Here is a 10,856-nt window from a genome sequence, read left to right on the forward strand (position 1 = left end):
AATTTCCTTCAAGTGCCGTCACAAAAACGATTAAGCGCTATGATGAAACTTGCTCTCATGAGGACCGTCACAGGAAGGGAAGAACAAGAGTTACCTCTGCTGCAGAGGATAAGTTCATTTAGAGTTACCAGCCTCAGAAATTGCAGCCAAAATAAATACTTCAGAGTTCAAGTAAGAGACACATCTCCACATCAACTGTTCAGAGGAGACTGCATGAATCAGGCCTTCATGGACGAATTGCTACAAAGAAACTACTACTAAAGGACATCAATAAGAAGACACTTGCATGGGCCAAGAAACACGAGCAATGGACATTAGACCAGTGTAAATTTGTCCTTTGGTCTGAGGAGTCCACATTTTAGATTTTTGGTTCCAACGGCCATGTCTTTGTGAGACGAGAGAATAGGTGAATGAATGATCTCTGCATGTGTGGTTCCCATCGTGAAGCATGGAGGAGGAGGTGTGGGGGTGCTTTGCTGGTGACACTGTGATTTATTTAGAATTCAAGGCACACTGAACCAGCATGGCTACCACAGAATTCTACAGCGATACGCCATCCCACCTGGTTTTGTGCTTAGTGGGACTATCATTTGTTTTTCAACAGGACAATGACCCAACACACCTCCAGGCTGTATAAGGGCTATTTGATCAAGAAGGAGAGTGATGGAGTGCTGCATCAGCTGACCTGGCCTCCACAATCACCCGATGTCAAACCAATTGAGATGGTTTGGGATGAGTTGGACCGCAGAGTGAAGGAAAAGCAGCCAACAAGTGCTCAACATATGTGGGAACTTCTTCAAGACTGTTGGAAAAGCTTTCCACGTGAAGGGTGGCTACTTTGAAGAATCTCAAATATAAATATATTTTGATTTGTTTAAGATTTGATTTTTTAGTTACTACGTGATTCCATATGTGTTATTTCATAGTTTTGATGTCTTCACTATTATTCTGCAATGTAGAAAAAAGTAAAAATAAAGAACCCTTGAATGAGTAGGTGTGTCCAAACCTTTGACAGGTAATGTACATCAAATACCTGAATTCACACAATCTTTCTCCTTTATACCATTACAGCACAGTAGACATTTTATCTATGTACATTTCAGATGCCTGTGTGTGTACTCTGCTGTGGCCTGACGCACAGGCAGGTATTTTTGAGTACTGTACCTTTAAAAAATACATTTAAAAAGAGCTCCCCAAGAAAACACTACATATTTTTAGTAACTACTCCTATCATTACAATTGTAATAGTTTGTTCCCTTTTCCATATATGACTCATGCATCTCAGTCATAATAATATAGACTGTTGCTGGTGGATTCATTCCCATTATACTCTTTGTGTAGGGAGAGAGAGTTCTGTTCAAACCATATCTGATTGGTTTTTAACACCAGCTGCTGTGTGAGATGGGGAAATGTCGAGTCCCTCTCTTCCCCCTGTGCCTCAGCAATGCCCTGCAGTTTTCCTCAATTACTCATTCATGAAGCTCCACTGTTTGATATTTCATAGGGTGCCTGCGTGGGCCTCCTTTGTGTGGTGTCGTCTGCCTAGGCTGGCTCTCTGGCGCAGTGAGAGGAAAGGAAGGGAATTACAACCTTGATAGTTAGAGCTGTGTTCGCTGTCTCTCTCCTCACAGAAACACTGAAGGGAACTAGCTGGGGCCAGTTCAGGAAGGCTGAAATGATCCTTTGTGTTGAAAATTGTAACCTCATAAACCAACATTTAACAAAGATGTGATTTTCTTTAAATCATGGAGTATATCTGTAGAGCAGATATCTTATATCTATTTTGGAACATTTCAGTGTGCTGGCTCTCTCACAGAATGACACGCTCTCAGAAGAACTAGCAGGAAGCCCTCATTCTGACAGGCACTAATGCTGCTGGGACATCAATCTGCATTAGCTCAAGATCAGCGCGGAGTACTATTCACTCCTTGTATAGTGTATATATTGCCATAGTATATATTTTTGCCTTTTGAACAGTGTATGGAATATGTAATTCAGAGTTTCCAGAAATATCATGAATAAGTTGTTAACACGGAAAGACCTTAATAACCTTCTCCAGGAAAGAAATGTATCTTTATGTATAATAGTGATGTACATATTCTGAACCAAAATATAAATGCATGTAAATTGTTGGTCCTGTGTTTCATGAGCCGAAACAAAAAATCCCAGAAATGTTCCATATGCACAAAAAGCTTGTTTTTCTCAAATGTTGTGCACAAATTTGTTTGTGAAGCTCATCTGTGTGCTCGTCATACTCACCAGGGTCTTGACCTGACTGGTGTTCGGCGTAGTAACCGAATTCAGTGGGCAAATGCTCACCTTCGATGGCCACTGGCACGCTGGAGAAGTGTGCTCTTTATGGATGAATCCCGGTTTCAACTGTACCGGGCAGATGGCGAGTAGTATGGCATTGTGTGAGTGAGCCTTTTGCTGATGTCAACGTTGTGAACAGAGTGCCCCATGGTGGTGGGGTTATGGTATGGGCAGGCATAAGCTACGAACAACGAACACAATTGCATTTTATCTATGGCAATTTGAATGCACAGAGATACCATTGTCGTGCCATTCATCTGCCCCCATCACCTCATGTTTCAGCATGACAATACACTGCCCCATGTCGTAAGGATCTGTACACAATTCCTGGAAGCAGATAATGTCCCAGTTCTTCCATGGTCTGCATACTAACCAGACGTGTCACCCATTGAGCATGTTTGGGATGCTCTGGATCGACGTGTACGACAGTTCCCGACAATATCTAGCAACTTCGTACAGCCATTGAAGAGGAGTGGGACAACATTTCACAGACCACAATCAACAACGTTATCAACTGTATGCAAAGGAGATGTGTCGTGCTGCTTGAGGCAAATGGTGGTCACTTCAGATACTGACTGGTTTTATGATCCAAGCCTTTTTTTTGTAAGTATCTGACCAACAGATGCATATCTGTATTTCCAGTCATGTGACTGGAGCACCCGAGTGGTGCAGCGGTCTAAGGCACTGCACCTCAGTGCTAGAGGTGTCACTACAGACACCCTGGTTCGAATCCAGGCTCTCACAACCAGCCGTGATTGGGAGCCCCATAGGGCGGCACACAATTGGCCCAGCAGTGTCCGGGTTTGGCCGGTGTAGGCCGTCATTGCAAATAAGAATTTGTCTTAACTGACTTGCCGAGTTAAATTAAAAAAATAAAAATCCATAGATTAGGGCCTAATGAATTTACTGTTTTCCTTATTTTTATTTATTTTTTATTTCACCTTTATTTAACCAGGTAGGCAAGTTGAGAACAAGTTCTCATTTACAATTGCGACCTGGCAAAGATAAAGCAAAGCAGTTCGACACACAACAACACAGAGTTACACATGGAGTAAAACAAACATACAGTCAATAATACAGTAGAGGTGAGCAAATGAGGTGAGATAAGGGAGGTAAAGGCAAAAAAGGCCATGGTGGCAAAGTAAATACAATATAGCAAGTAAAACACTAGAATGGTAGATTTGTAGTGGAAGAAAGTGCAAAGTAGAAATATAAATAATGGGGTGCAAATATTATTTATATTTATAAATAAATAAATACAGTAGGGGAGGAGGTAGTTGTTTGGGCTAAATTATAGATGGGCTATATACAGGTGCAGTGATCTCTCAGCTGCTCTGACAGCTGGTGCTTAAAGCTAGTGAGGGAGATAAGTGTTTCCAGTTTCAGAGATTTTTGTAGTTTGTTCCAGTCATTGGCAGCAGAGAACTGGAAGGAGAGACGGCCAAAGGAGGAATTGGCTTTGGGGGTGACCAGAGAGATATACCTGCTGGAGCGCGTGCTACAGGTGGGTGCTGCTATGGTGACCAGTGAGCTGAGATAAGGGGGGACTTTACCTAGCAGGGTCTTGTAGATGACCTGGAACCAGTGGGTTAAAGTTATATGAATTGTAACTCAGTAAAATCTTTGAAATTGTTGCATTTATGTTCAGTGCAGTAACACGAAAGCTACATTGATGCTACAAGCCTTCCACAGTAACCCACATCCCATGCATATGTCCATTGGTCATGTACATCACACTTCCTACAGTACAACTCCTTTGAGAAGCTAAGGCTCTTTGGTTGTCAGGGGAGGGAGAAACCATAGGAGGTTTGAGTGTGTGACATCGCCTACACAGAATATTTCTCTTCTCAGTGCAAGTCAGTGGTTTACATAAACCCCAATACCCATTGAGCCCAGTGGCACAGTGAGCTGCTGCTATAGCTGAATGCATTAGGTCAAACACCATTTCAGGAGGCTTGCCAGACGATGCATTGATTATGTAAGACCTGCATACTGAGGTAGCGCTCAGGAGCCTTGAAGCTCTTGTTTAGATTCTGTTTTGGTGAATGTAAAGGAAAAGTGGATTGACTTGGATCTAATTACCACCTGTATTAGGAACTAAGAAAGTGAACACACTTGATTGATCATAGATGATCACGAACATAAGTGTATTCATAGGACAGAAAGGCTTGAGCCTCCTGACATTTTTAGATCATTTGCATCTCTTCTCTGAATGGAACTCTCTGATCTCATAGAATTCTGGTTTCCCGGGGAACAAGGAAACAAAGTATTTGAAGCATGCAATATTTTAGTACTTCAAGAGCTCATACCAGAACTGTACACAAAACTGTTGACGGGGAAAATCCAATGGACTTTGTTGTGAAGAAGATTGAAGGTACATTTACAGCTAAGTAGTTCATCTGATAGTTGAGTGGGATCTTTTGTATATGCAAACATTTATTTGTACAGTGAACAATCTGAGCTAATGTTGGCTTGTCATTTATTTGGCCCTGAATACACATGCACCATGCTCTCAATTGCAGCAATACTCTCCCATCTCTCAATATTACATTTTTTATTATTTTGTTCTCTGTTCTGATGTAGCCTTGCTTATTTAAATGTGTTACACTTCAAATTATATTTTTAGCTTTTTATCATGGCCACTGAGTGTTTCAGTAATATGTCTTTACATCCTTCCCTGTCTGACTAGAGTTGGATATATCCAGGTATCACACGAAGGGACACTATAGGAAGCTTGGTTCGCCAAAGAATGATACCACAGATGATCTTACTGATAACACTAGGACTGCAGAGAGAGGTAAATGATTATGCTGGTACTGTTATCCACAAAATATGTAGCCTACATATTTTAGCAAATTCTTATGCTAGAGGAATGGACATTATAAACATTTATCTGGAAAAGGAATGCTTGTTCTGATACTTCTGATAAAATCATCTCTTGTTAAGCAACAATATAGCACTCAATATTATTCTCATTTTAGCTAATGTTAGAAAATGTTAATCACGGTGGAATGTTGAGATTCAGTTCCCTTTGTGACATCACTGTTCTGGCCTGTGATGATGATGATGCACATGATTGCTCAAGTGTTATAATAATTTATTACATTTCTATAGCACTTTTCATATCATTTATTAATGAACAGTTATCTACTCAAAGTAGCTGTTGAAACTGTGTAGGCAGGATGCACTAAAGGTCATGAGTGTGGATGCTCTGGGGAGGACTAAGAACAAAAATACAAATATTGTATTTGAAATCATCTGGTATGTTACTCTTTAATGGTTTCAGATTGCTGCCCTTATGACACTAGTCATGTTATAATGTGATGTCGAAATATAAAAGTGTTTACCAGGGCGAGATGACAATGACATGGACATTTCTGAAGGGCAATCTGGTGATCACTCTTGGTAAAAGTACAGATAGACTCAATGGATTTATCCATTTAGATGTTGCTGCTTGATGAAGGTCATGACCTTTAGTGAACTGTAATGCGTCAAACCCATTTCCACCTCTAGCTGTGGGAGAAATGAGTGACCTTTTCCCACTCACTTCTACCCCTGAAAACACTCCAACTATTTCCATTTAGACTGACTTTTAAGAGGCAATGCAGACTAGATTTTTCTTTCATTGATTCAATTTTAGACCTCTAATGAAGCCTTGGAATTGTAAACTGCCTGCTGTCTGTACAGGTTGTGAGAGTCAGGTACAGGTGCAGTCAAAGGCCATAGAGACAACTCCCTCCAGACTCAACCCCAGTCTCTCAGACCTCCTCTCCAGGCTCGGCACCACCAACCTGGGCAGCGGCCAGCACCCCGCCAGTAGGCCCGCCGACCCCCACCAAGACACCATGGTCCACAGCTACTCCCTCAACCTGGACACTCAAACCCTGGCAGGGTGCAACAGTTTGACCGGCGCCGACCCTCACCCCCAGCCGCCGCAGACCATGTACTACCACCAGCGCTCTGACTCCCAGAGGTCACTGTGCGGCGAGGTGGATCCTCTCTTTATCCACACGGTTACGGCTGCAGAATTAGTCTGCGGGGAGAGTAAGTACAGGTGCTCAGGCTGCCTGAGGTACTATGACCACCTGGGGACCCTGCTGGGTCACATTGACCAGGGCTGGAGCGAGGGCTTCAGCTGCAGGGTGTTCTACAGGAAGCTGAAGAGCATGCAGGACCGCAGCCCCATGGTCATGATGAGTTGCCAGAGCAAGGAGGCCCGGGCCCTGGATATCGACCCTAAGCACTCTAGCTCCTCCATCATTCGCCTCGGGTCTGCCTCGCTGGCCCTGGCCCACCATCCGACCGATGTTGACGGGAGGAATGGTCCTGAGACAAGGGACAAGAAGGCAGACATGATCCACAAGTGGCTGCAGAAGACAGAAGTGACATCATTGCTTCACTGAGGCAGTTTTTAATGAGTTGATTGGAGAATGTGTGTACTGTATTATTGTTGCTGTGTTGTCTAGGTGTTTGAAACTAAGTGTGTTAAATAAATGAATGAATACATCAACATAATATAAGTTCCTACTTCCCTTTTGAATGTGTTTTACTCAGAGTTTAGGATATCTGCAATGATCTTAAAGGCCCAGTGCAGTCAAAAATGTGATTTCCCTGTGTTTTATATATATATCCACACTGAAGTTGGAATAATACTGTGAAATTGTGAAAATTATAATAATGCCCTTTTAGTGTAAGAGCTGTTTGAAAAGACTGCCTGAAAATCAATTAGTTAGTAGATCAATAAGAAAGACAGTTCATAACCTCTCAACCAATAAAATCAATTTTTCAGTTTTCCCCCATGCCCACTCAGACCACTCCCAGACAATCCTAGCAAAATTCTTGCTTAAGAAATTGCTCTTTGGCTAACAAGCTTTTTTTGTTTATTTTTTTTACCATTTTAATTTAAAACAACCACAGCACTTAATTGTTACCCAGAAATGATTTGATATTGAGATTAAACGACTGCATTGGACCTTTAATATAATACTGTGAAAACTCTATTTTGTCATTTAGAGATGAAAATAGGATTTCATTCACAAAGGTTCAAGTCTCCTTGCATTCATATCTTCCATGTAGAAAGCACTGCTTGTAGTTTAGGCCATCATCCACTGGTATTTAATCTGAGAAGCATCTCCATGGTGATGGAGAGAGGAGAACCGTCAGAACATATCACACTTGTTCAACAAAGTTTGGAGTCTATGGCTCTTTTCACCCCAAAGTCAATGGACATGGCAGAGCTAATGCAGATGACACATAATGACAAGCCTGTGTAGGAGATTTACATTTATTCAAATGTGTTGGCTAAAAATAGGGAGACGCTCAAATGTGATTACTCCATTAACATTACATGCAGTGCCTTAGGATTGAATTCACACCTCTGAGAAATGTGAGCATACAAGACAAGAATATAAAACAGAAAAAAAGTCCAGTAATCCATTTCCATGTGGTAAACATTCAATGTGAAATGATGTTTTAAGAAAAAACATGTTTTTATCACAAAATGCTCTAGTTTGTGAATTCTGCAGCCTCCTCCGACACACCAAAATGGACAAAACTCTTCTGTAGTTTTCTTCTAGCGAGGTTAGAGCACTTTTCCTGTTCCTTCATAATGCTAGATGATCTCCAGTTCCTTCATAATGGTAGAGGTTCTCCAGTTCCTTCACAATGCTAGATGTTCTCCTGTTCCTTCGTAATGCTAGATGTTCTCCCGTTCCTTCGTAATGCTAGATGTTCTCCCGTTCCTTCATAATGCTAGATGATCTCCAGTTCCTTCATAATGGTAGAGGTTCTCCAGTTCCTTCACAATGCTAGATGTCCTCCAGTTCCTTCATAATGCTAGATGTACTCCAGTTCCTTCATAATGCTAGATGTTCTCCAGTTCCTTCATAATGCTAGATGTGCTCCAGTTCCTTCATAATGCTAGATGTTCTCAATGGGCTGCTTTCTTCAGTTTAGTCTACCTCTCAAATGCTATACTGAATAGAAATCTGAAAAGTGTAAAGGCCAGTCAGGAGCATTGGTATGTGTTCACCTAGCAATGTCTTCATAGATCAGTGTTCTTCATATGTACCTTCCCCTCATTTATTGTTCTCTCTCCCAGCCTCAATGAGATGGCCACCCTCCCTCACGGTTTTGAGGACAGCAGAGCCGCACTTACGACAGACCCAGTCCATCCCCGCTCACCCTCCCTGCATCCCCTGAAGCACACCCCACCCAGCCCTCATGGACAGGGATATCCACCACCTCAGCCTTCAGCCAAGGAGCGGTCCAAGTCGGTGGAGCCAAGATACGAGCCACGCCACCTGGAATTTAACTTCCTGCGCATGGCCTCTACCATGGAGCAGGTAGAGGGGGAGCTCCAGTACCGGTGCGCTGGGTGCCTGTTGCTCTATCCCAGCCTGGCCTCGCTGCAGAACCACATCGGCCTCAGCTGGATGGAGGGCTTCAGCTGCCGCGTCTTCTACAAGAAGCTGAGGGAGATCCGCAACAGGAACGAAACCAAGAAGCTCCACGAGAGGGTCCAAACAAGTAATGTCGCTGAGAAGCAGCTGAGGCCACCAACGTGCGGGGCAGCACTGGGCCTTGCTAGAGGGGGTAGGAGTGGAGCGCAGACAGGGCTGAAGCAGGGAGCTCCTCCTGGAGCTGCAGGAAGGAAGGACCAGGGGGCACCCAGCCACAGGTTGACTCTGGAGTCGGTGGAGATCATAAGAAGGAACACAGCCGTTCACAAGTGGCTGAATGAGATCGAATGTTACCCCTTCCCTGATGTCACCCAGTCACCAGAGAGAGCATAAAAACATCCCTCTTTTTGATTCCTCAGTTTCATTGAATGAGAAAGACTATTGGCATTGAATTAAAAACTATTGGCATTACATTTCTCAGTGTAAAGGTGTCATTGCTGTCCTTAGAGGATTTGCTCTGGGATGGTGGGACTGGTTTGTGTTTTTCACAAGCAGATAAGTTGCTGTCTGTGTTCACGCATGTGTGAATTAAAATACCATCACTGCTGACCAGAGTTCAGTTGTGCAGGTCTTTATTTTCTTCAACTGGTCTCTCACACTGTGACCATGCATCCTCATCATACCAGCCCCTGGCCACTACTTCGGCTTTTTCTCATCTGTTTCTCCTTCTGCTCAATTGAAAGTGAGAGCAACATTTATATGTATCAGGCTTTAGGGTTTTAGAAAATAATTTGCTTGCTGTGTAATTAATTATTCTATCCTATTAATCTTCTGTAGTGTAGCAGAGGCAGAGAGGATAAGGAGTTGTGGAATCAACGAAGCTCAAGGCCAGTCATCCCAGTAGCAGAGCTTCAGCTAATGTTCTTTAAAGAGAGCACAACTTTCATTTTCCTCAGATATGAGCTGTAGGTCTATCCAGCTGTAGGAAGATTTTTCATACCTAATTCATCATTGGCAAAATGATTGGTTTAATGGTTGGTTTATAACATGACAAACAATTGTTTGTTTAAGCGATGTACTTTACGGTCATTACGTTGTTGATGGTGGCAACTTTAGAATATTTTTCCTTTTACTGGGTGATGAAAGGCAATGTTGCTATCATATTTCATGGGTACATTACACACAATATCCTCTAGCCACTTAGAAAAATCTGTTGCTCTGAGCCTGCAGTGTATTCCCACAACATCTTGTGAAATGGACCATGTGGCACCACAGAGACACACATCCAGTGGGGTTTTAAAAGCACAGTGGTTACAGATTACAGCTGAGGTCCCTGTCTAACTACCAGAGAGAGAGCAAGAATCAAAGAGAAATAGAAAGTAGGTGGGGAGTGTTGATGAGCATAGCGTGGGCAGGGAGTACCGGTGCCTAGCCAGTAGCCAAAGCCAAGTAACCTTTTCCAAGTGGGGTGATTGATAGAGTTCATCGCTGGGGGACGCCGGAACATTCTCAGTTGAGGGGGACAAGAGGGAGGCAGGGAGTTCACACAAACAGTCAGATATAAGGAAGTGCTAATTCCTAAGGAGGGATCCCCACTGGGCCAGTATTGCTGGTATGAACCAGGGGCCTCATTTACAGCCATTGCGTACATTATACAAAACATTTCTGCTTGAGATTTATAAACTTGCCTCATACCATACATACCCATGTTTCCCATTATAAACCAGACCTGTCGTAAAACTGTGCACATGAACAAGCATTAACTCTCCCAGACTGGAAAATGCCTCCAGTCACCTTTTATGGTGACAAAATGCCCTTTACTAGTTGTGTAATTTTGAACATTTGGCATTATTAGGCCAAGACATGCAAAAGACAAATTGTTGTAAAATATTTAGTTTATCAATAGATTGTTAGGTTTGTATGTACTGCCTTGGTATAGTCTCTGAGATTAAATAGGCAATGATGTCACGCTCCTATCCTGCCTTGGTGTAGGCTCTGAGATTATATAGGTAATGATGTCACGCTCCTATCCTGCCTTGGTATAGGCTCTGAGATTAAATAGGCAATGATGTCACGCTCCTATCCTGCCTTGGTGTAGGCTCTGAGATTAAATAGGCAATGATGTCACGTTCCTATCCTGCC

At 42.8% G+C, this 10,856-nt stretch overlaps 1 protein-coding gene across 2 annotated transcripts; it reads left to right on the plus strand.

Annotated features, from left to right (window-relative positions):
- The first annotated feature begins 4,557 nt into the window (after positions 1–4,557).
- On the plus strand, positions 4,558–8,504 carry spata46 (spermatogenesis associated 46). 2 transcript variants are annotated; one of them, XR_003871710.1, is made up of 3 exons: positions 4,558–4,687; positions 5,003–5,110; positions 8,414–8,504. XR_003871710.1 is itself a non-coding variant. In XM_029732651.1 (3 exons), the coding sequence occupies exons 1-3, from the start codon at positions 4,591–4,593 to the stop codon at positions 6,714–6,716; spliced, it is 921 nt and encodes a 306-aa protein (XP_029588511.1). In that variant the 5' UTR covers positions 4,558–4,590; the 3' UTR covers positions 6,717–6,833. The 2 variants fall into 2 exon arrangements, 1 of the variants encoding a protein (XP_029588511.1); XM_029732651.1 differs by lacking the exon at positions 8,414–8,504 and adding an exon at positions 6,001–6,833.
- Positions 8,505–10,856: the final 2,352 nt, after the last annotated feature.

The sequence above is a fragment of the Salmo trutta genome, chromosome 34, assembly GCF_901001165.1.
Source record: "Salmo trutta chromosome 34, fSalTru1.1, whole genome shotgun sequence".
Classification (NCBI taxonomy): Eukaryota; Metazoa; Chordata; class Actinopteri; order Salmoniformes; family Salmonidae; genus Salmo; species Salmo trutta.

Bases quoted from the DNA above. Each gene is read 5' to 3' on its own strand.
- spata46 (XM_029732651.1), top strand. From the start codon at position 4,591: ATGCAATATTTTAGTACTTCAAGAGCTCATACCAGAACTGTACACAAA. The intron at 4,688-5,002 runs GTACATTTACAG...CTGTCTGACTAG, and splicing joins TGTTGTGAAGAAGATTGAAG to AGTTGGATATATCCAGGTAT. The intron at 5,111-6,000 runs GTAAATGATTAT...CTGTCTGTACAG, and splicing joins CACTAGGACTGCAGAGAGAG to GTTGTGAGAGTCAGGTACAG.